The following is a 26,685-nucleotide window of genomic DNA, read 5'->3' as shown; positions in this document are numbered from 1 at the left end:
GCACTTGCGAACAGTTGTGGACAGCACTTGACTGCAGTTGGGCAATGTGTTTTAATTTACTCCATCCACTGCTATTTGCTGAATATCTCTTTTATCTGTGAGCTCTACATACAATAATAATAGTTGTGCTACATACAAATTATTTTCATGTCTCTATTTAACATTGAGTTAGTAAGAAAGTAAATGGAAAATATGTTGAACCTTAGATTCCTTTACAAGTCTTTATTTTCTGATTTATTCAAATGTCAAACACTGTCATCACTTGTGTATTCATCTTAATGAAACATAAATCACTAGACATTTATTACTATATGTCTTGTTTGTAATTATAATTTTGTTTGTGTCCAGATAATCAAAATAATGTATTTGGGTTTAAGTAAAAGTCTGTTCTATAACTTTATATTAATCTATTTTTGACACATGTAAGCACACATTTTAGAATGTCAGTGTGCAATTAGATATTCTTAGCACATGTCATTTGTGAAAAGCACTTTAAATCTAAGTACATTCAATTGAGCATAATTAAAATATCAAGATACATATTCTTCATATACATTTTGCCACTTAATTTTTTAAGTAGCTATAAGTATCTACCATGTGAATTCAAATTAAAGGAGGGTGATTAAATTACAGTTATATTTAATGCTTTTAGTTTAAAATATAGTTGAAATTGCGCTATATTAAAAAATATACCGCCATGTTTTCTGTGGGCAGCAGACTGATGATGGGTTTAATTTTTTTTAATGCAAGACTATTAATATTCTCTGAACATTCTCCAGACTGTTGACTAGAATGATTGGGGGTTGGGAGGCATAAGAAGGCTTGTATTTTTATCTAATGAGTTCTTTTGACTTGACTCCTGAAGTCTCAAGAAAATGTTCAGGAATACTATCTCATTGAATAAAGAAGCATTGGAGAAAGCCTTGTTTTGTTGATACAGATGAAAGGAAATGGATCATGGGGAAATATGAACTGGAGCTCCTGAACCCTTATCCTTTAGATAATGTGTTTAGGCTACTGATATTTCCTGTCATTGTGAAAATGAGCAGACAGCCTTGGTGAGTCAGTTTTAAGGCACATGTAACTGTTAAACCTACTCGTCCACAACTGTTGGACCTAAAGTATATTATCATTTTAGTGAAGGCCATTGTTCTTGGAGTACTTAGAGAAAATGGGGCTGTACATTAGAACTCTGGATTATGTTGCCTTTCTAAAATATTTGATTTCTTAAAATTCTGTTTGTTTGTTTGTTTGTTTGTTTGTTTTCCAAGATAGAGTCTTGTTCTGTCGCCCAGACTGGAGTGCAGTGGTGTAATCTTGGCTCACTGTAACCTCAGCCTCCTGGGTTCAAGCAATTCTCCTGCCTCAGCCTCCCAAGTGGCCAAGACTACAGGCACGCGCCACCATGCCCAGCTAATTTTTGTATTTTTAGTAGAGAGAGGATTTTGCCATGTTGGCCAGGCTGATCTCCATTTCCTGACCTCAAGTGATCCGCCTGCCTCAGCCTCCCAAAGTGCTGGGATTACAGGCGTGAGCCACCGCACCCAGCCCTTAAAATTCTGTTTTTAAAAAATAAATAGCTATATCACTTCCCTATGCGAAACCAGAAGTGTCAACAATGAAGTCATTATGTAACATGGCAAGAGGGATTCGGGTGGCAAAACCATAAGGAGGAGAAGAAGAAATCAAGCTTATAGAAGCATGTAGACACTGAGTGAAAGATGCAGTGATAGGAACCACAGTTTGGTTTCTTTGCAGACTAGCCCATTTCAGAGAAGGGGGTATTAGAAGAAAAAACCTATAATTTTACTTTGAGCCGTGAAGACTATTTCACGTGAAAAAAAAAAAAAAAACAGATCATTTGGAAATAATGATGCTTTATATCAGTAGAACGCTGTGCGTTTGAGAAGCTTGGTGCTTGGACTTCATGCTGACATGGTTGTAGTCACAGTCCTATTGCCCTTTCTGGTTGCTCTCAGCACTCCTGGATGCAAAGGTGAATTTATGAAGATCATGGACTTCTGATACGAATTACAGCAGCCAAAACTATCATATGGAAATGTGAACTTAAGATTGTATTGGTAGATAGGTGAAGCACCCATTGCTCCTATCTTGAAACGACTATGCTATATTTAGACAAAATCAGTATAATTATTTTGCAAGCCTATTTGAATAAAATTAAAACTGTCACTAGTTATATATTTTTGAGCCTAAAATATTTCTCACGGCTGGGCATGGTGTATCATGCCTGTAATCCCAGCACTTTGGTGGGCCAAGGCAGGTGGATCACTTGAGGTCAGGAATTTGAAAACAGCCTGGCCAACATGGTGAAACACTGTCTCTACTAAAAATACAAAAATTTGGGAGGCTGAGGTGGGCGGGTCACAAGGTTAGGAGATCGAGACCATCCTGGCTAACACAGTGAAACCCCATCTCTACTAAAAACACAAAAAATTAGCCAGACGCGGTGGCGGGCACCTATAATCCCAGCTACTCAGGAGGCTGAGGCAGGAGAATGGTGTGAACCTGGGAGGCAGAGCTTGCGGTGAGCCAAGATCATGCCACTGCACTCCAGCCTGGGCGACAGACGGAGATTCTGTCTCAAAAAAAAAAAAAAAAAAATTGGCTGGGCGTGGTGGCGAGCACCTGTAATCCCAGGTACTTGGGAGGCTGAGGCACGAGAATCTCTTGAACCTGGGAGGCGAAGGTTACAGTGAGCTGAGTTTGCACTACTGCACTCCAGCCTGGGTGACAGAACGAGACTCTGTCTCCAAAATAAATAAATAAATAAAATATTCCTCAAGGATTCAGATTTGGAGATTTTACTGTCCAGTAGCCTAGCTTTCTCATTATTGATTAATCTACAAAGAAAAATTTGATATATCTGATGAAAATCAGTTATATTGTACCTAGAAAAACATCTCTTCCATATTACTTGATGTATTTTAATGTCACTGAATCCATTAGTTAATCTTTATCTCTTAGAAGCTCTTAAAGTCACAGGAATTCTAGTCCATATGATCAGATTAACCAAAAATTCAGGCAGCTACTCTGTTCAAACAGGAAAGAAAAAACTGAAAATGAATTGTTTTATTGAATCTGCTTTTTCACAATAGACAACTAGGTGTAATGGTTCTGAGCATGGGTTAGAAATTGGGCAAGTCTGGGTTCACATTCTTTTACTACCTTGAAGAGAAGTCTCTTGCTTCCATCTCATCTCTAGAAAGACGGGAATAATATAGCTTGTGTCAGCATGATTGGGGGAATGAAGGAGATGATGTCTGTGAAGAGTTTAGCACAGTGCCTCCTACATCAGAAGTGCTTGATACATGTCTGGCTCTTGCTTCTCTAGGAAGGAGAGGAGGGGAGAAGAGAGAGTTTGCAGGGCCATAGTTATTCAAATAGTTACAGCTATCTCTTCTTTCTGGTCACACTGGTGGGTAATTTGTTCTTGAAAAGTGTCTCAAGATGACTGCTCCCACATCCTTCCGGAAAGGGATCTAGAGGACAGACGTGTGTGAAGTGTCCATTGTTAGAGGGCTGACTGGAAATAATCAGTGCAGAGATCACTGTGGGCAGAGCCACAGCCTTCAGGTCCCATAAAGGGCAGAACGATAGGAATAATCTACTGCATAGGAAAGCCAAAGAAAGGAAGGAGGACGAAAAGCACTCTGGGGAGGAAAGAATAATTGGGGTTCACTACTGGGATATCTTTCCCTCTGCTGGAAGATCCTTCATACATAATGAATCACAGTTTGGAAATGGAGCCTTTGAAAAAAAATCCTTACACAACTGGTAAGAGAGAAGTCTCATACCAGCCACTGAATTTTTGCAGCAATTTGGGCCTCCCTCCACAAGTGTACTTTCAGACTCAAATTCCTCCAGCATCCAGGACCTCTTGATTAACTATGTACTCTCGATAAAGAGAAAAAGATGAGACCTCTGGGAAGCAAGAATTGGTTGAAGCTGGGCCCGGTACAGTGGCTCACACCTGTCACCCCAGCACTTTGGGAGGCCAAGGTGGGTGGATCACTTGAGGCCAGGAGTATGAGACCAGCCTGGGCAACATGGTGAAACCTGTCTCTACTAAAAATACAAAAAAACTAGCCAGGTGTGGTGGCGCACACCTGTAATCCCAGCTACTCAGGAGGCTGAGGCACGAGAATCTCTTGAACCCAGGAGGTGGAGGTTACATTGAGCCAAGATAGTGCCACTGCACTCCAGCCTGGGTGACAGAGAGAGACTCTGCCTAAAAAAAAAAAAAAAATTGATGCTGAAATGCATCAAAACCAGCCTGCTCGTCATCCTCTTTTAAAAGAAAAATATGAGTAAACCATAGCATTACTCATTAGGATGTTACCAGATATACGAGTTGTTCAGAGGGACTCCTAGCTACAAGTAGAAGGGGTCCACTCTACCATTGACTGTGTGCAAAGTAGCACTTTTTATCTACCTTTTAAAGATACTCGGCCCGATGCAGTGGCTCACGCCTGTAATCCTGGCACTCTGGGGGGCTGAGGCAGGCAGATCACCTGAGGTCAGGAGTTCAAGACCAGCCTGGCCAACATAGTGAAACCCCGTCTCTACTAAAAGTACAAAAATTAGCCAGACGTCGTGGCATGCACCTGTAGTCCCAGCTACTTGGGAGGCTGAGGCCTGAGAATCGCTTGAACCCAGGAGACAGAGGTTGCAGTGAGCCAAGATCACATCACTACACTCCAGCCTGGGTAAGAGAGTGAGACTCTGTCTTAAAAAAAAAAAAAAAAAAAAAAAGATACTCAGTGATTCTGTGACTCTGCATATTTGGATCTTTCCATTTATCTAGTCTTCTGCTAAACTTTAAAAATTTCTGACACTTTATAAATGTGTGTAAATGTGTACTGATATAAGATCCTCTACACGATTTTTTATTCAGAATATTCCTGTCTTCAGACATCTTCAGGAAACCCTGTTGGGGTTTTGTTTAGGAGGATTGCTTTGAATTTAGATTAACTTAGGAAAAAGTTATAATATTTGACTGTTATAATCATTTTTAGGAAAATTTGCATTTTAAATTTATAGCCCAAGTGACGTATTTGCAACATTGAATCTAATGATACTTACTTCTCTTACATTCAAATGTTTATGTGCCTTTAAAAAATACATTTTTTCTTCATTTTTGATCCTATACATTTCATGTTAAGTTATTCTTTATTAATGCCACTTGTAAAAGAATAAAAATATGTAAGATTTCTTTTGGTGTACCAGTTCCATTGTTCTCCTCTAATAAAGATACATAATGTTTTTGAATGTCAGGTCCCCTTTTGAAAAATGCTACAAAAAATTTGTTCACACTGGTGCTAGTATTCAATACTAATAGAGTGGGCAATAAAATGTTCCTCAGTTCCTGATAATAGCCTGGGTGAGAGTCCATGTGGCACTGAACTTAGTAATTTATCTTCTACAGTCGTGGGTGCACACAGTGACTCTTAATAGAGAACCCGCTGTGGTGCTGCCTGCAGCTCTGGCTCCCCTGCGACCAGGTGCAGGTATGCAGCCCAGTGCAGATGTGCAGCCCTCAGCCCTGTTTAAACACATGGCCACCTGCTGTACCTTCTAACCTCTTTTGAGTTGAGGAACAGAATGCGTGAGCCTATGAACTCACCTCTGTGGTCATCAGCTGCTTCATCTTCTCTTCTGTGTTACAGATCACAGTAACTTAATCATAACTTCCTATGGAGAGCCAGAATATTATTTTACTATTGATTCCGAAGGGGTCTTTTGTTGCTGATGTGGTTTATGCATCAGAACTTTACTTGTTCTTGTGCCAAATTCAATTCTGTTTGATTTTTTTTAATCTTCAAAGCATAAATAGTGAAGACAACTATGATTTGTCAGTTTGTGCTCTGTAACAAATTTATTCCCCAACTCTATGTCACTAAAACAAATCCAAACTCTTCATGTTCTACCTTTCACTCTTCCATTCAGAACTTGTACTGTTATGCATAAGCATAGCATCATTATCCCTAGTAGTTTTATCTTTTCACTGTCTTTCCCCTAGATATTTTCTCCTTAATTACCCTAAATGAATTGTCATTGTTTCTTGATTGCTCTCATAAACTACTGTCATTTTCTCACTTTCCCTTCCCCTGTAAGTAGACTACACAGCTCTCTCATTCCCCAGCATCCTCCTTCCAATCCTAGGTCACCTCATGTGCTGGACGTTGCCTCCCTGTGTCAGTAGACGTTGTTGGTCCTTTCGCCTTCTCACTTCTGGAAGCCCTGTTCTTAATTCTTGTGCCTGGATTGCTGTACCACCAGTGTACAGCAGAGGTTTTTCATCACTTCATGGTCTCTCACCACTTTCCGTTTTTCTTCATCCTCCTCCCACCTTATCTAAGCCCCTGCCTTCAGTTATGTATATGGGGTGATGCCCTCATCTGTGTCTCTCATCCCTCTTAACCCACCCTTCCACTGCCTTCTAAATGTGTCATTCGTCTTTCCAACACTTTGTTCCTATTACACAGATGCAAAAACTTGGATCCTTTCTTTGAGCTTACCCACTCTTTTTGCCCTATATTCAGCAGCCAAACCCTATTGGTCTCTGTTGCATCCATTACCCAGCCACCTCTACTCAGTATAGATATGATTGTTCTAATTCTGGCCTTTTATCACTCATCTAGTCGGCTAACACCCTAATTGTGATCCCTGCCTCAGGCTCTGCCTCCCTGATGAGCCCTCTCCCCTCTGCTCCTTAGGCATCTTCCCAAGGCATAGATAATGCTCAGACTTCTACAGCTCCTAAGCTGTGTTTACCAGCTCTCCTGCTGCTACATAGTAGCACAGACCATCTCCAAAATGCAGCCTGTTCTTCTAGGCAGCATCCTGGACCTTCCATGAGTTGGCTCCAGCAATCTTATTTTCAGCCACCTTCTTTCATACCCCTTCTCCATGCCATCTAGAGCAAAAGGCTGCCATGGTAAGAACTGTAAGTGTGCCACTGGCATCCAGCCACTCAAGCTTGGAATCCAAGCTTCACCTTCCTAGCTGCATGACTCCAAGCATGTTAAATAGCCTCCTTTACTTTTTGTAGCCTGAGTTTCTTCACTGAAACCAGGATTTTATTCATTTATTTATTTTTATTGAGACAGAGTCTTGCTTTGTCACCCAGGCTGGAGTGTGATGGCACAATCTTGGTTCACTGCAACCTCCGCTGCCCGGGATCAAGTGATTCTCCTGCCTCAGCCTCCTGAGTAGCTGGGATTACAGGCACCTGCCACCATGTCTGCCTAATTTTTTTGTATTTTTAGTAGAGATGGGTTTTAGCCATGTTGGCCAGCCTGGTCTCAAACTCCTGACCACAGGTGATCCACCTGCCTTGACCTCCCAAAGTGCTGGGATTACAGGCGTGAGCCACTGAACCTGACCTATTATTTATCTTATTACTTACCTTATAATATTATGAAGACCAAAAAACAATTTTTTTGTTTTTGAGACAGAATCTCACTCTGTCACTCAGGCTGGAGTGCAGTGGCACGACCCTGGCTCACTGAAATCTCTGCCTCCCGAGTTCAAGTGATTCTCCTGCCTCAGCCTCCTGAGTAGCTGGGATTACAGGTGTGCGCCACCATGCCCAGCTAATTTTGTGTATTTAGTAGAGATGGGGTTTCACCATATTAGCCAGGCTGATCCTGAACTCCCGACCTCGGGTGATCCACCCGCTTTGGTCTCCCAAAGTGCTGGGATTATAGGTGTGAGCCATCACACCCGGCCCAAGAATTCTTATAGAACTCTTACCACAATCCCTGGTACTTAGTAAGCTAGAGGAGCCTTAATAAATGCTAGAGGATGATGATGTTGATCTCATCATAATTATCATCCTTATTAAAATTTCGCTTGACAGAAGTGATGCTGGGTATATTACCCATATAAGTGTGGTATGCCCTTGTCACTGTGCCTTTGTGCCTTTCTCTGCCTGGACTACCAAAATCCTAGTCACACTGTAGTCCCCAGCTAACATGTTACCTTCTCACTGGCTTAATCACCTCCCAGTCAGGAGAGCTCTTGCCCTCCTTTGAACTGTCATATCAGTTTGTCTGGACCTTGGCTCTTATCATATAATTATCTGTTCTCATGTTCCATTTTCTGTTTTTATGAAGCATATAGTTATTGAACTCCATTGAAAATCCTTTCCTCTGCCTGCTGGCTATATAGCCCTGGGTACGTTGCTATATTAGTTTGCTAGTGCTACCAAAACAAAATACCACAAACTAGGTGGCTTAAACAACAGAAAATTTATATTCTCACATTTCTAGGGTCTGAAAGTTCAAGATCAAGGTGTTGGCTGGGTTGGTTTCTTCTGAGGTCTCTCTCTTTGGCTTGTAGATGGCTGCTTTTTCCTTGTGTCTTCTCTTTGTGTCCTACATGTCTGTGTCTCAGTTTTCTTTTCTTATGACAAACCAGTTGGATGGGATTATGTGCCACCCTAAAGACCTCTTTTTAACTTAATTTCTCTTTTAAAGGCCCTGTTTCCAACTATAGTCACATTCTGAAATATTTGAGAGTTAGAACTTCAACTATGACTTTTGGTAGAACACAGTTCAGCCCGTAACAGTTGCTTTAATCTTTCTGTGCTTCGATTTCCTCTTATGTAAAATCTGCAAAAAGTACCTCTTGAGTGGACTGAAAATATGTAATATATGCAAAGCAACACCTTAATACCCCTTAATAGATGTTTATTGAATATTCATTACTTCTACCCTTACTACTTCAAGCTCCTTGAGAATGGGAATAAAGCATCTTGTGTCCTTGCAGTTCCTAGGACAAACTTTGAATTGCTTATAAATATTTGGTAAATGAAAAATCAAATAGCAGAAGTGAGTCTGTAATAATTGTATGCATTTCTCTTTCTCTCTTAGATGGATCCAGATACTAGATGATAACTAAGATTTCAATAACAAAAAGTATACCAGGAAACATGTAGAAAAGTCAGTGTTACCACTGTAAATATAATATGCCACACTGAGCCAGTTCAGTATGGAATATTTTCCCGTGTCCTACTTGCCACAGACTCCAGAAAGTCATAGGGAAATGATTTGTGACAAAATTGCACACACAAAAAAAACAGTATCTTCACACAGCCAGAGCTCTCAAGTGATGAGGGACTCAAAGACATTGTGTACAATAGGTGTTCCTGTCTGTTGTCTGCCGATTCAGCTATCTTTGATCTCTGTAAAAGAGGAACCATGGGTATGGTACTGTGAATGGATAATAGACCAGGAATTTGAAGAGCGGCAGGCAGTGTGCTGCTCAGTGATCAAGTCATGGAGAGACCCAGACACCATGCATCTGATGATAAGCATCTTCTCTTGGTGCCTTGGAGTCTCTCATTTCCTTCCAGTTTGACTCCAAAGGGCCTGTTTCATCTTCAGCACCTTTACAATGTGCCACTTTGAGTCTGTAGGTTCTTTCTTTCAGAGGCCACCACAGATAATGGGTACATCGTTATGTTTTCTTGATATCACTACATTCTTTCTTCCCGGTGCATCTGCCTCCTGCAGCTCTCTGAAGTGGATTTGACTCCTTATCATCCCTAGTGATAACTAACTCTGTTTTAAAAGAATTGGTATCTGTTGGTTGGCTTGGAGTCAGGGAGTTGAGTGTAAGTTCTTGTTTTATTGTATGTAATGCTAGCAACTTTTACCAGTGTTAGTAAAGATAAGAGATAATAAGACAATTCTGTACCTAAGAATTGTACGCTTTCATAACAGCACCATTTGGATATGTAGAAAGAGTTTGTTGTGAGATCAGATGTAAAACAAATAAAAGTTATTCGTGAAATGATATGGAAGACTGGGATTAGAAACTGTGGCATTCAGGAAGCCAGTTAAGCTGATTCTCAGAATTGACAGAGATTCTAGAGATGGTGTAGTGCAGATGGTGTAGTGCAGGGATTCTCAGCCTCACTGCACATAATAATCTCATAGGAAAATTTTAACAAGGACAGATGCAGAAATTCTTATTAAACTGTCAGGACTGAAGTCCAGAGGTCACTATATTTTAAAAAGGTCTGCAAGTGACTGTACCATGCGTCTATGGAGGAAAACATCAATGTAGGAGAAAAAGGGAAAGAAACCAACTGGAGTAAAGGCTCTGTCTTGAGCACTGTGCTGGCTCCTGTACGTTCTCCATCTCTTTTTATCTTCATAGTAAGTGAGATGGTTTGACAAATAGGGAGACTGAAGCGCTGCCTTCATGGCACCAAGAGAAGATGCTTATCATCAGATGCATGGTGTCTGGGTCTCTCCATGACTTGATCACTGAGCAGCACACTGCCTGCCGCTCTTCAAATTCCTGGTCTATTATCCATTCATAGTACCATACCCATGGTTCCTCTTTTACAGAGATCAAAGATAGCTGAATCGGCAGACAATGGACAGGAACACCTATTGTGCACAACTGCCTCCTTCCCTGCTGTTGACAGTGCTTGGATGAATATGCATTGTATGCCTCTTCTCTCTTCCAAGAAGACTGGTGTTCTCTGATTACTTTGCATTTTACCCTGGATAGAGATGGTCTTACCCTCTTTTGAGCTTCAAAAAATCAGCCTTCAGGCTAATTCCAACCTGGTGAATCTTTCTCAGCAATTCTACCCCCATAAAACACTCTTTACATTTTAAATTTCTATTCATTTTTCTAACTATTTGTAAGATTTTCATATGAAGAGTTCTGGTTCAGAAACACAGAGAAAATCCTTACTATGCCTCTCACGTGGTTACTTGGCTAGGTGTGTTTCAACTCATCATTCTGCCAACCGTAAATAGCTGAGTCCATATCACATGGGAAATGTAGGTGCAAATTCACAAAACACTCAAGGGCTGTAAACAACCAGGGGATTGTTCTTCCCATGGACCTGCAGGTTGCAGCAGCAGCGTCTGAGCAAAACAGAGCTGTTCTGAGCGGTAGGGCAGGGAGCAGCACGTCTTTGTGTGGACCAGAACGCACCAGCCTCTGGGTGTATCATCTCACACTCTGCTTCCTAGAGTAAGGCCCTTTCTTGGGCCTTTTAGTGAATCCAACCCAGGTTTGTATTTTGTGTTGTCTCCCCGCCCAAAAAAAAATTCATTTGCACTTAAGGAAGAACAAGAGTGTCTTGATTAAGGTATCAAGTTGGTAAAAATGGAAAAACAATTGGATTTAGAGAGTTAATGAACATCTTTCTTTGATTCTTTTCATTAACATTACACATATTAGGTAAACTGTGTATAGGTGTTTATTTTTCTTTATGGAAGTAACACATGATCTATATAGAAAAAATTTCAAATACATCAAAAAAAAAAAAAAAAAGGAAAATAAAGATATTTGTAATCCCACCACTTCAGAAGCACCACCTCGGTGTATTTCTTCTACATGGTGGTAGGGGATGGCAGGGGGAAATGTGTACCAGTATTTTAAACATATGAGCATTTTTACTTAAAAGTATATATTGAACATTTTTCACTGTTGACTGCATAGTGTCTCCATGCATGAACGTACTCAAATTCATTTAACCCATCCCTTACCATTAGATATTTATGTTGTTTCTAATTTTTCTTTCCTGCTTTTATAAATAATACTTCAAAGGCCATCCTTGTAGCTAGTTCTAATTAGTACAGTATAGTTTGGATGATATAAAAATTTCATATATCTGTGACAAGGAATAACAAGTTGAAGTACAGTAAGAAAGAATGTAATTGCTTGTGATAAATATAGGCTTAGCTTCAAAATAGCTGGCTTAAAATTTCCCTTACGTGTACTTTAAAGATTTCACTGATGATCTTGGAGGTGAGGTATCTAGCCATTGCTGGAATGAAATAACACACAGTGTTCAAAGTTTGATTGGTAATTGACTTAGTGCATATTTTTGCTACTTTCACATACCATTTATCTCATATGAAAAGAGCAATTCTGTACACAAGTAATACATAAATAAAAATTATAAGAATATGCAACTCCATAAAATGAGATTTCATAATCGATTTGAGTTTTTAAGAGAAAAAAATAACTTTCATCTAAGTTTACGTGTTCGCTGGCAGTTTTTGAATCATTGCCAGAATCATGAAATTCATCATTCAAGAGCCTCCTAGTCCCCCTTCTATTCTGTGTCTCCTCATTTGGATACGATCTGTGTCTCCTCATTTGGATACGAATGCTTTTCATTTTATTACTGCCTTTGTGCCCTTGGCTTTGAGTCCTGTGGTGGCAGTTGTTTGTGCTTCAAGGAGCATTTGTAATTTCAGTGTGAGGACTTGCGGAGGTCAACAGAAATCTCTGGTCTTTGCCCTCCTTCAGCCTCCACATCAAGGACGTAGGGCTTCTTCCTAGACAGTAACTGTATTTTAATTCATACTTGTAATCCCTAACCATTTTGATTGATGGGACAAGGGCTGAAACTGCATCCTCTTGAGGACAGAATATTCTTGTCCTTGAGAATAATCATTCATCTCTTCCTGACCCACCTTACCATTTCTTTGCTTTGATTCTAAATCTTTTTTGTTCTTTTTAGGCTGGAGGCTCCCAGGTGATTTTCACAAATCCTTTAGAAATCGTCAAGATCCGTTTGCAAGTGGCGGGAGAAATCACCACTGGTCCCCGAGTCAGTGCTCTGTCTGTCGTGCGGGACCTGGGGTTCTTTGGGATCTACAAGGTAACTTTTTCTTTTAGTCATTTATTTGATTACTTTCTCATCTCCTAATGTAGAAACTATTTGTTCAACATGAAATCCGTTTTTTTTTTTTTTTTTTTTTTTTTTTTACATTTCTACACCTGGAGAAGATGTTCTACCCAAGCTGCAGAGGCACCTTCATGCCAGTTAGAAGGAGGTGCCCTGTCCTGCCATCTGCCAAAAAACTATCCTCATCAATACACAAATCTAGAATGACTATGATAGGAATCGTGCCCTCTAGAGTTGTTCAGTGCAGCTCTTTGCAGCAATACTGGCTAGAACTTTATTTGGATTTGTTATTGATACGCTGAGTTCAGTTCAAGGAGAAACCTGTATCATAATTTATTTTCTGATCCTATACATATGGTCTGATCCATGTTTTCTCTATATATGTATGCCTTGTCTTAATTATTATAAATCTTAATCATTTTTCATTTAGAAAATGTTTTTTCAGAATGATTACAAAACCAAACTTCTAGAAGATTCTTGAAATTTGTTATTCATACTGCTCTACCAAAAAGATATAATGGAATTTACTAGAACTGTCTGCCTATATGCCAACCTATAAGGCTTTATCGAACACAAAGTGTACACAAGTTTTCAATGAAGAATTTTTTAAAAAAACATTTTACGCTAGCTTGACTAAGTAAACCTTTAGGGATATGGGAGAAAAATAAAATGTCTACTTAAGATAGTTTCATTTTTTTACACAGAAATGTACACAGTCACATTATATAAAATTAATACTGCTTTGTTTCTATAAACACATATCAAGAAATATTAAAATTATTCATGAATTTTGAATCAGCGTCTTGATCTCCATTTAACCCACTTTTTAGGTCATCTGTTGGCATGGTTTTGCAAAATACATTGTCTTCATTTTTATCCCAAGCTTTGTAATTTGAAGCACTTGACTTTTATGTATGATATGGTTCCTGCAAATTTTATCCCATAGACACATAACATTAAAACAGTCAATTTCTTTTTTCCTATTCCCAGTTAATCCTGAATGGATATAACTGGTGCCCATAATGTAACAACTTACTCTACTGCTAGAGTAAACTTGAAATGACTTGTTTTGACATTTGACACAGTATTTGTGAGATCCTCCTCCCAGAAATACTTTTTTACTCTTTTCTTTCTAACCTGAGTTTTGCAAGTGACCTCAGTAAACATCCAGAATTAGTAATAATTGTGGCTGTCTCAGGAGAATCTGCCTTCCCCGAATGGTACTCTGCTTCTCCAGGTCAAGTGATTGGAAAGAGTACTCCATGATCTGAGACTTTGTGAAGATCAAATATAAAGTGATGCCCTCTTTTCTGGGATTAATTTTAGCAGGGGAAAATTTTGCCTTATATTTAGGCATATGTGGTACTTAGGAATAAACCTGCTGATTTTTTAAGTAGAACTTAAAATGCTCCATCTGTGATTCTACAATGTAACACAATGTTCTATAGCTATTTTGCTTACCAATTTATTACCCAGCTGTAAAAAATAAACACTGTTGTCATGAGGCATAGCATTGATCAATTTGAAGAAAAATCATCTTTTCTAAATTTTTAGGCTCTTGCAGTCTGTAATATGATGTAGCAGCATGTCATTTTGACAAGATGCCAGGAGTCTTTCAATGGGTTGTCTGGTAAAAAGCACTTAGGTACTATGGCAGTGACTGTTATCGAAATGTCTACATGAGTAAAATGGTAGGAACTTGTTTGCTGATACAGAAACAGAGACTGTTAAACTACCTGCAAATGATACAATACTGGGACTTAGTGCTTTTCATCTTCACATTATTTAATAATCTTAATCCCCTTTAACACTTCTTGGAAGAAGTTGGTATCCTGATTTTGTAGTTCGGGTGAATAGAGGCTGCCAACCATGGTTTCTGAGCTGAAATTGAGGCTCAGAAGTTTCTTGTTTCCACTTTCGTGCTAAAATTGCTTTCCTGAAATGAGCAGGATTGCTCAAGTTTGAGCAAGAAAACTCTCCCATATGAAGTTAGTTTAATTACTAGTCTAGTAGTTTAATCTAGTTCAGAAGCATTCCACAGGGCTTGGTGCTCCCTTCCAAAATTCTGTTTTTGGTGTACTGGTAATTACCAAGAAAATCAGTAATGTTTTGAGCTTCTGGAACCTTGATTTTGTTGCAAGAAAGTGGCCTAGTAATCTCTATCTTCCTGTATCAGCTCAGTATCAGCTACATTCAGAGACCAGGAGTCAGGATTTCATTCAGCAGATGTTGACCTCTGTGGTTTGGTCTCCTTTCAGTCTGATTAGCTCTTGTATTACAAGTCTAGTTGGTCCTCATTTATATTTTCCCACCGTTCTGTCTTGGGCTTTGTTTCTTGTGAACCTCTCTTCTCCAGCCCCACCCCACTTCACCTTTACGTGGTCAGACATCACAGCAGGTTAAGATCCATCTTTCTAGGGAGCATCACAGCATTAGCATTGCTTTGTAGTTTAATGTGTTTTTGTTTCAGGATAGCACTTTTTAGTAATAAAGCTTTTCTGTTTCTAGTCCTGGTTGGCTAGAAAAATGCAAATGACTAGGAGTGACCTCACACAGTACTTTTAAACCTGGTATGTGTCCCTCCAGGTGGGTCTTTAAAAAGAAGAACCACTGTCCTAGATTTAGTTGAGACAGGTAATCTTCCTCCTTCCCTCTGTTCTTTTGTTTCTGTTGTTAACATTACAATGCCAGACCCAAGAAGGGTGAGTGGTTGGCTCTGTCTGTGTGTTTAGGCCTGCTGAGCTTTAACCTTACCTAAATTGGAAAATCAGGCTTTCTGTTTTTCTTCTGTATTGACTTGCAAAATAAGCAAACTACTCTGACTTCCCAGTAAGTGGCAATTAGAATACTTGCCTTAGAAATACATTTGCAACTGAAAAAAAAGTGGAAAACGGTAAACATTTTGCATTCCTAAAGTAAGAAATAGTTTAGCACAAATATAGTAAACAATGTAAATAAAGCCCCCCTCTAAAATGCTAACATTTAGAGAGATTTAGTTATAGCACAGAGGATGTAGGTGATTGAAGTGAAGGCAGCATAATTAATTGCCTTTGAAAGAGCTATTTGAATGTAATGTAGCTAAGAAAACAAATCTGCAATGTCTACTTTTTAAAAAGAATTATGAGAATGTATTTCCCTTTCCCCGCATAACTTCTGTTTTGTTGCATAAACCCCTGGAGCATAAAAATAAAAGTCAAATAAACTTAACATAAAAAAGAAAGTTGTATCCATCTACTTTTGAACATTACCTTTTCCGTATGAGCTGTCAGAGCATTAATGAGGGGACAAATTATACTTTAGGAATGTAATGAAACTTATCATTTAACAGTAAATGGCAGCACAGCTAATTAAGCCAAAATGATGCTTCGTTAGGAAGCAGTGGAACCGTCCATGTCTCTTTTTGAGTACAAAACATGGTCAGTGAAGCAATGACAGCTGGGATCCATCAAGCACTGTTGAAAAGTTTTCAAATTCTATAATCACAAATTAAACCTTGACTCTACCTTGGAAGGTCACTTAGGAATATGGACTCTGTCTGCTGTGTTCTAATCAAAGGCATTGGTTTTTTCCACTGCATTGGCAGTATTCAAATATATTTTTATCCATATACATAAATGTTGTATACATGTGTTCATCTATAATGTGTGTATAAATGATTCATTGGAGCTATTGTTCATAAACACAGAAAGCAAGTTATGATATATCAGTACATTCTTGTTTATTCTGCCAGTTACCTCAAAGAGAGATTGATTTTTTTAGTTTAAAAAGTAAAATATAATTTATAAAAATCAAGTAATTTAGGAAGGTGTATGAAGAAAAGTAAAATTATCTCTCTACCCTTTACTGCTCCATTCTCTTCAAAGGATAGCCACTGCTTAAGATTTTATATTAATATATCCTTAAAAAAAGAAAAACTTTCTGCTCAGATTAGTATTCTCTTTCAAAAATTTTACCAGTATCAGCATCAGAAAAGTATGTATGTTTTCAATAGCAAAGACATAGAATCACCCTAGGTTACCATTAACAAGAGATTGGATAAGGAAAATGTGGAAACTACACACAAGAGAGTACTAGACAACCATAAAAAAGAACTAAATTATATCCTTTGCAGCAACATGGATGCAGCTGGAGGCCACTATCCTAAGCAAATCAATGCAGAAACAGAAAACCAGATATCACATTTTCACTTGTAAGTTGGAACTAAACCTTGGGTACACATGGGCACAAAGACACCAACAGGAGGAAGGGAAAGAGGAAAGGAGGAAAGAGCTGAAAAACTTCCTTTCAGGTACTCTGCTCAGTACCTAGCTGACAGGATTAATAGAAGCCCAAACCTCAGCATCACACAATATATCCTTGTAGCAAACCTGTATATGTAACCCCTGAATCTAAAATTAAAATGAAAGGAGAATATTTTACTTTTCTTAAGTAAAATTGTGTTTTAACACAAATAGAATCTTTTCAAACACAATATATCTTAAAGCTCTTTCCTCATTTTATTTAATAACTGTATAAATTTTTTTGTTTAACTGTTTCCTGTTGATGAATATTTATGTTTCTAGTTTGAAGATATTACAAGCAATGCCATGGTGATTATCCCTATGTATATTTTGACATACTTTTGTGATTGTTTAGAAAAGATAAATTCCTAGCATTGAAGTCGTTAGGTCAAAGGACGTGCACTTTTTAGTGTTAATAGATTTTATCCAGTTTTATCAGTTTATCCCTTTTTTCTTGGTAACATGTAAGTACTCATAAGATTAATTCTTCAGTTTATCATCTTTTAAAAACTTGTATTAAAACCTAAAGTATAATAATAAAATAAAATAAAAGGAAACAAAGAAAAGATTGCTAAATTAAAAAAAAAAAAAAAAAAAAAAAAACTTGTATTTTTATGTGCTCACAGCCGGACCTGAAGGAAGCAATTGTTTAGTCTACTTTGAGGACACATTGCCATTCTAGTTTTCTGATACCCAGGGACATGCTGTGGTTTTACAACCAGCCTAGTGGTAGTTCTCACCCATCCATTTCTACTTTTATCCTTCATCTGAGCCTCTGTGAAAGCCTCTTCAGGGCTTTCTTTATTTTGACTCTTGACTCTCCTAAATCCACTGTTCCCACAGCAGCCATAGTGATCCATTTAAAATGTAAATCATATTAATTCACTCACTCAACACACTCATTGAGAGCTTACTGTGTGCCAGGCACTGTTCCAGCCTTTAGGAGATGGCTGTTTAAAGCCAAGTCCCTGCTCACAGTATATTGGGTAGGACAGGGCAACTATCAAGAAAACAAAGATACGGCTGGGCATGGTCCCTTACGTCTGTAATCTTAGTATTTCAGGAGGCCAGGGCAATCTCTTAATGCCAGGAGTTCAAGACTAGCCTAGGCATCATAGCAAGACACCATCCCTACAAAAATAAATAGAAGTTAGCAGGGCATGGTGGTGCACATCTGTAGTCCCAGCTACGTGGGAGACTGAGACGGGAGAATCACTTGAACCCAGGAGTTCGAGGCTGCGGTGAGCTATATGATTGTACTACCACACTCTAGCCCTAGCAACAGAGTGAGATGCTGTGTCTAAAAAAAAAAAAAAGAAAGAAAGAAAGGAATACACAAAATGAATATGACATCAGCTGGTGCTACCGTGAAAAAAAAGAAGCTGATTTAAAAAATGAGCAAAGGACTTGAATAGATATTTCTCCAAAGAAGACATACCAATGGCCAACACATATGTGAAAAAAGGATGTAAAAAATTTTCAACATCACTAATCATCAGGGAAATGCAAATCATAACTATAACGAGATAGCACTTCATACCTGTTAGGATAGCTATTATCAAAAAAAAACACAAAAGATAAGCAATGGTGAGGTTGTGGAGAAATTGAAATCTTTGGTGGTAGGCCAGGCGCAGTGCCTCACGCCTGTAATCCCAGCACTGTGGGAGACCGAGGCGGGCAGATCACGAGGTCAGGATATCAAGACCATCCTGGCTAACACGGTGAAACCCTGTCTCTACTAAAAATACAAAAAACTGGCCGGGCATGGTGGCACGTGCCTATAGTTCCAGCTACTTGGGAGGCTGAGGCAGGAGAATTGCTTGAACCCGGGAGGTGGAGCTTGCAGTGAGCTGAGATCATGCCACTGCACTCCAGCCTGGGTGACAGAGGGAGACTCCGTCTCAAAAGAAAAAAAAAAAAAAAGGAGATCCTTGGTGGTAGAAATGTAAAGTGGTACAGTCTGTGGAAAGCAGGATGGAGTTTTCTCAAAAAGTTAAAATAGAACTACTATATGATCCAGCAATCCCACTTCTGGGTGTACATCTAGAAGAATAGAAATCAGATATCTGAAGGAGATATCTGGACTACCAGGTTCATTGCAACATTATTACAATAGACAAGCTATGAAACAACCCAAATGTCTATCAACAAAGGAATGAATGAAGAAAATATGGTATATTATAGCCTTAAAAAGGAAGGATATCCTGCTTTTGCAATGAGATGGATAAGCCTGGAAGACATTATATTAAGTGAAATAAGGCAGTCACAGAACTTCAAATACTGCATGATTCTATTCATATGAGTTATCTAAGTGTACATTTCTTGATGTATGAGAGAGAGTGACCAAGTCTTTTCACAAATATACCAACATCAAAAATTGAAATAAGTAAATAAATAAATAAAAATGTTGTGCCTTACTCCTGATGGACTTTTATTCTCTCATTTAAGGAAGGATTTTTAGAAATTTAAGGAGAGGGTATCAAGTATACCTCAAGGAGTCAGGTTTTGTATCTAATACGTGTGAACATTTGAAAAATACTACAGGTCATGTAATGTCCATAATCTCCGCTTAAAGATTGTATTAGACAAAAACTGGAAAAAAAAAGAACTTTTAAAAAATAATTTCAAATTTTATTTTACATTGGAGGGAACATGTGCAGGTTTGTTGCACAGGTATATTGCATGATGCTGGGATTTGGGATATGAATGACTCAGTTACCCAGGTAGTGAGCATAGTACCCAACACTTAGTTTGAAAAAAAGTATTTTTCTTTTTACGAAACTTCCTGTCCCTGTGCTTCAGATGACTCATTGACTTGTCTGTAGAAAGAGGATAATAATCGTAGGATCGTTGTGTGGATTTACTAAAATAATGCATGTAAAGCATATAAGATAGAGTTGAGCACATAGTACACATGATGTGTTAGTTGTTGTCAACTTTTCATTATTGAGTGTCAACTAAGGGATTCTTGCAGGAATACCTAGTTTCTTCCACATTATTCCAGTCCTGGGTAATTTCCAATGCTGTGTGGTCAATAACCTCTCTAGGCCAGGTCTTCTGCTTTGGACTTTAGAATAGCAAATTAAAAGGAGATGGCTTGAAAAATATTATTTTTATAAAACAATGCCCAGAGGAATTGAGTGTACTAAAGACACCAGAAAAAAAGGATTCCTTAAAGTAACAGCAAATGATCAATTTCTTTTAACCATTCTTTTATTCTTTCACCAAATGTATATTGAGTGCTAACACTATTAGATGCTAGAGTACCAAAGATGTGTACAGTATAATTGCCTTAAAAGTGATCTACGTTAAGGGGCAAGAGAAGAGAAACATATAATTTTAGTGCTAGCACTTTGGGAGTGCAGGAGTTCAAGACCAGCCTGGGCAACATAGTGAGACCTCATCTCTACAAAAAAAATTTTTTTTTAATTAGCTAGACATGGTGTCATGCACCTATAGTCCCAGCTACTTGGGAGGTTGAGGTGGGAAGATCACTTGAGCCCAGGAAGTCAAGGCTGCAGTGAGCCATGATTGCACCACTGCACCCTAACCTAAGTGATAGAGCAAGACTCTGTTTCAAAAAAAAAAAAAAGAAAAAGAAAAAAGTGCAACAAATTGCAGGTGTAGGATAATTGAAAATAATCCAGACTAGACACATCAGAGGAAAACTGCTGAACACCAGAGCTAGAGAGAAGCTCTTAAGTGGCCAGAGAAAAAAAGTCAATTTGCCTTCAAAGGGGTAGCAGTTGAACTGACAGCTAACCTAAAAATGGCAACAGTGGAAGCCAGAAGACAGTTGAACGGGGGTGTCTTCAGTATGTGGAGGAAAAAAACCTTTCAACCTAGACTTGTATACCCTGTAAAAATTGCTTTTAAGAACAAGGGTAAAGATATTTTTTAGACTAGCAAAACTCAGAAGGTGTATCACCAGTAGAACCTTAACGAAGGAAATTCTAGAAAGTGATCCCAGGTGGAGATGTGACAGGAATGAATAGCAAAAAAAGTGGTAAATGTTTAGTCTTGTTAAAAGTAAAACTTCAGCCAAATTAAGGGAGTTTAATTGCACAATGAATGATTCGTGAATCAGGCAGCCCCTAGAATCACAGCAGATTCAGAAAGACTCTAGTGCAGCCACGTGGTGGAAGCAAATTAATCAACAAAAAAGGGAAGTGACATACAGAAACTGGAAGTGAGGTACAGAAACAACTGGTTTGGTTACAGCTCAGTATTTGCCTTATTTGAACACAGTTTGAACACTGAGCAGTGTATGAGTGGTTGAAGTATGGCTGCTGGAATTGGCCAAGACTTAGCTGTTGTTACAGATGCATACTGCTAAGTCAGGTTTTCAGTCTTGTCTACGTATTAAGTTAGGTTGTAGTTCGTCCACAAGGACTCAGATGTAGAAGTATGGAGTCCTTCTCAGGCCATATTTAGTTCACTTTAACAGTCTAAATAACACTGCCATAATTTAAATATACATATAATTTAAGCAATATTAAGCTATTTGAAATGCTTAATATTTGTGAAGCCAGAATTAAAGTGCATATTGATAAAATGGGGATACTTTTAAGTAGTCTAAAGTACAAATATTTCACAGAAGGAAGGAAAAGAAAGACTACAGTAAGTTCTGTATGCATGTTAAAACTGTCAGAGTAAACAGACTAGAAATAAACTTTACATCTTCTAAGCAGGTGATGAAGCAGAGGGAAGGGAGAAAAATGATGAGAGGAGGGCATGAAAGGAAAGGAAAGAATAATTGAAAAGGTCGGGGCTGGGTGCAGTGGCTCATGCCTGTAATCCCACTACTTTGAGAGGCTGAGGTGGGCAGATCACAAGGTCAAAAGATCAAGACCATCCTGGCCAACATGTTGAAACCCCATCTCTACTAAAAATACAAAACTTTGCTGGGCATGGTGGCGCATGCCTGTAGTCCCAGCTACTTGGGAGGCTGAGACAGGAGAATTGCTTGAACTAGAGGTAGAGGGTTGCAGTGAGCCAAGATTGCACCACTGCATTCCAGCACTGTCTCAAAAAATAATAATAATAAAGAAATAAAGAAAAGGTGGAACATGTTTTACAGATGAGCTTTGTGAAGGTGACATGACTAGCAGCTTCAGGACTAAAATTCCATGTGATAACATTCCTCTGTACCATGTCTAGGGTTTTCAGTCCATCTCAGTGATGAGCATTGTTGATGGCAAAGCAATGTACAATACTAGAACAATAGAGAACTAGTACTGGCACAAGCAGCATTTCCTATAAGAAACCCAGAGTTGTCAAGATGATTTTGTTAGAATTGCAATGAAATTAAGGAGAACCCATATCCCTAAAGTCCCTGGACTAAAGAAGCCAAGTAATGGTCATTCATATTTTATATTCAAATTGAAGTAATTTCCATGTTCACGATATCAAGTCTTCAAATGTTGGCTGGCTATTTGGTTTTAACACAAGTGACACAATCACATAATAGGTCTTGGCACCATTGCTATTTCTCAGCAAGACACTGAAACTCACCCTCCTCAAATCTCAGCCATGTAGGTGGGGTCTAACCGTCCTTTGACTGGGCTGGAGAGGCACTGCCAAGCTGTGTATCTAAGGGTTAACTTGCTTGGGGGAAGCCAAGAGGAATGCTAAGGGATCAAGTCATGACATGCTGTCCATTGTTTGTAGCTCCAGGATCAAAATATATAATTATACATGCCAAATAAATTCTAAACCTGTAAGGTAGGAAAAGAGGGCTTGGTGGCTCTGACGACAGGTGCCAGAAGCATTGAATAACCTTCTCAGACAAGGTGCACCACTGTTGTCTTGAATGCTGCAGGGTCCCCAGTCTGGCATTTTCCCCGTGCTAGACAATGTGCATTCACTGCTGGAGTCTCTGTTAAGCCTCCGTCTCCCAGACCTGCTGGCTCCTGGTGCCCGGCCCGACACAGAGGTGCCTTTGTGAGTGTAATTACCTTTCCTTGTATGAGAAATAGTCTGTTTAGAGCTGTGTTTGCAGGTACAGCTAGAATAAGCAGGAATTAGCATGCGAAAAGACCTGCCCTGGCCCTGACTTCTTTATCAGCACCATCCTTCAGGACTGGTTTTTTCCCCACTTTGGATTGATTGGGCAGGTGGTTTACCATCGAAGATGAAGAGTTTTAAAAGAAGAAAAAGAGACATCGGAAATTGCTGTGCATGTGCGACAGCATGCGTGCCAGAGAAAGAGAGATACAAATCCTGTTGTGTTATATCTATTGACAGTTTCATGCCAGGCAGAGCTGGCAAAATAAACGTGAGTGGACGATCCTAGCAACTTGAGAACTGATTAGAGCTTCCTTGGGCTTTCAGCACAGTGTCCACATCAAAAAGGCATGAGAAGCAAAATAAATGATTCTTTTGCCATGATGATGCTGCCGCCAGAATCTCTAAGCTTGTCTAATTGGCCTGTGTCAATTGTGGACTATTAACTTGAAGTTAAGTGAGGCCTACCCTTAAAGAAGCTTTTCTGGATCTTAAATAGAATGATGATGGAGAGACTTTAGCATGATATATAATTGGAATGGAGGCAGAGTTGATAATTAAACTAGATCTGAGTTTTTTTTCCAGTTTATAACATAGGTCTACCCTGAGATGATTTCTGTTGTCCCTGTCTGGATATTAGTGTGCCTTTTATTTAAAAAGAAAAACCCAATAGTTTCTCATCTTTAGAGAGATTAGATGATTGTATTTTGCATTTATTAATTTTCCCCAAGTGATTGTAGTATATACTGAGGAAATTCAGGACCAATCAGAGAATGTTTTAAGGGCAGAGCTGCCTAGAAAACCAGTAAAAAAAAAAAAAATAAAATAAAATAAAAAATAAAAAACCCAAAGCAGGAAAATGCGGGGATTTTCTTATATGGCAGGAATGTTTAAATATTTTTTTTTAAGTGGCACACCTTTGTAACTTATTAATTCTTAAATGGCCAAAGTAATATTTTTGTGTTGCTGATGCAGGCTCTAGGGCAGCATGGAATGTTTCCCTATGTTATAAAGTTGCCTGTTCAGAATGGCTGATCACTTGGTAAAAATTATACTTGGGACAAGTAGAATTCAAGTCAAACAGGTTTATGTTTTGCTGTAGTACTGGAGAATGGGTGTTCACCACAAAGTGAAGGATTTATCAAGGAATCCGGGAGAGAAACATTTTCACCCTTAGAACTTTTAAGTCTTTTTAACATCCTGCTTCCCTTTTCATTGTGTAAGAGCAACAGGTCAGTTATTGCCTAAGGCAGTCTTACAAATTGGCATCTGCCTTTATGCCTAAGACCTAAAGGAAGTGGTGGGGAAAAAGAGGCCAGGGAAATTTAATAAGTCTGTGTTTTTCCTTGGGAATTGGGCTTTGATGCCTGGGGTGCAAGAGAGGTGAAGGGCCGCCTCCTGACGCAACTGGGTGAGGTATTTTCCGCAGAGAGACACCAGAGCAGGTGCTAGGAGAGGCAGGGAGACACAGCTGTCAGGTGAACACATTTGTGTCCCTTAATGTTTGTAATGCAGTGGATACCTTACAAGGACTTTCACACGTATTACTTCATTCATTCCTAAAGTTTCAGTTGTCCCAGTCACCTGAAGAAGGTGGTCTTTGCTATTTTTGACAGGTGAGGAAGGTTAAGAGCTTGATTTCTACAGGTGCTCATCACATGGCTGGGGTGACAGGATGATCACACCAGGTGGAAGTTCTTTTGCTTCCTTGACTTCCATTTCTTCCTTTTTCTCAGGTAATCAGACACCAAAGACTTCTTGCATATCCTAACATTTGTTCTAGTCTGCGTAAACACTTTGACCACATTGCTTGATTCCTGGAAAATGAAATACAACCCATTTCTAGGCATTTTTTCCTTTAGTGTTGCAATTCTACCCTTTCCTCAGAGTTTATATATATATATATATATATATATATATATATATATATATATATAATTGTTTGTATGTTTGGTTTTTGATCAAGCCATTTTTCATCTCAGCCATGTAGAGTTGTTTTCCAACATCTCTTGAAGTACATCTCACATCTCTTGTAGAATGCCTTTGTAATAGGGATACATGATTTACTGTCATGATTTCAGGAAAGGAAGAAGAAGGAGGCTCTCAGAAGGTGGAACACTCAGTAGGTCCTTCTTCAGAAAATCCAACTGATTCTTCATGTGCCTTTACTCTTCCTTTGCTTCAGGGATGTTTATAATTTCGGGTCATGTCTTCCCATGGCCTTCTGATCATATTGAAGCCACATAGCATAAGACAGGTTAATCTGCTTCTCTTTCTCCCCTCGCCCCCTTTTTTTAAACTTTAATGTTTCAGTACAAAATTAGTGACTGTTTCCTTCTACGTTTTGTTACATCCCCAACAAATAATATATCTTTGTTTGAAAAGCTAAAAGTGGCCAGGCGCAGTGGCTCAATGCCTGTAATCCCAGCACTTTGGGAGGCCAAAGCGGGTGAATCATCTGAGATCAGGAGTTGGAGACCAGCCTGCCCAACGTGGTGAAACCCCGTCTCTACTAAAAATACAAAAAATTAGCTGGGCATGGTGGGAGGCACCTGTAGTCCCAGCTACTCAGGAGGCTGAAGTAGCAGAATCGCTTGAACCCGGGAGGCGGAAGTTGCAGTGAGCTGAGATCACACCACTGCACTCCAGCCTGGGCAACCTGGGCAACAAAGCGAAACTCCATATCAAAAAAAAAAAACAACAACAACAAATGAAAGAAAAGCTAAAAGTTTGGTTTTAGTTTCTGATATATTTTTCCAAGAAATAATGTTTTTTTAATTTTTATTTTTTATTTATTTATGTTTTTTATTAAGATGGAGTCTTACTCTGTTGCCCTGGCTGGAGTGCAGTGGCGTGATCTCAGCTCACTACAACCTCCACCTCCTGGGTTCAAGCGATTCTTCTGCCTCAGCCTCCCGAGTAGCTGGGATTAAAGTGATCTTCATTTGAGTTGACTATTTGGTGTCTAATTTGAGTATCTTCTGGACTGAATCTACATGTGGATGAATAGCTAGCAACACTTACAAGAAGGCTTGGGGCAAAAAGGGAAAAGGAAGGAAAAACAGAAACTAAACGCTGATATTGTTACCCTTATACAATAACAGCCCGAATTAAAACTTTTTAAAAAACTAGTTGTAAGGAAAGGATTGGATGTTACACACAATTATTAACATTATACTATATGTTTTCCCTTTGAAAGAGCTGGGAGAAGTGGAAAAAACTCTTAAGAGTCTTGAGTTTTGGACTTGTCTCTGGAACTACCTCCAGGGTGCCCTCTGAACAAGCCAAGGGCATAGCCCTCAGTAAATGCACAATTGATAGATTACCCATCCAGGACGATAGATTACCTGTCCAGGACGTTAGTTTGTACATGCCTAAAATGAGTAGCTTGGTTGTGGTGGATATTGTGATTCTTAATTTTAATTAGACATCTAACACTTTGGGGGTGGAAAAGATACAGAAGCCTGAGCTGGTTGGCAGTACCTGAGGTAGATGAGTGCTTCTCTGAATACCTGTATACACAGAGTGAACAGAGGCATGCTTACACATCCATGGGTAAGTTGACTGAGGAAGAGCCAACATGACAGAATCCAGATTTCAAGCATTTGTTCTGGTTGGCAGGATGAGCCAAAGTAGGATGCAACTTAATAGGATTAAATCTGATGTCCTGCCTGTGTTACTTGTGTGAGGCAACTAATTAAGTTATAG

General features: G+C 39.0%; 1 protein-coding gene across 3 annotated transcripts in view; it reads left to right on the top strand.

The window, feature by feature from the left end:
* Positions 1-26,685, top strand: part of SLC25A13 (solute carrier family 25 member 13) — a 204,686-nt gene that overhangs the window by 165,202 nt on the left and 12,799 nt on the right. For all 3 annotated transcript variants that reach the window (XM_012510470.2, XM_003252527.2, XM_004089563.2), the window contains one exon: positions 12,524-12,664. In XM_012510470.2, the coding sequence (XP_012365924.2) occupies positions 12,524-12,664 (141 nt within the window). The remainder of the gene's footprint in view (positions 1-12,523; positions 12,665-26,685) is intronic.

Source organism: Nomascus leucogenys, chromosome 11 (genome assembly GCF_006542625.1).
Source record: "Nomascus leucogenys isolate Asia chromosome 11, Asia_NLE_v1, whole genome shotgun sequence".
In the NCBI taxonomy this organism is placed as follows: Eukaryota; Metazoa; Chordata; class Mammalia; order Primates; family Hylobatidae; genus Nomascus; species Nomascus leucogenys.
This window is presented reverse-complemented; position numbering and strand designations above follow the sequence as displayed.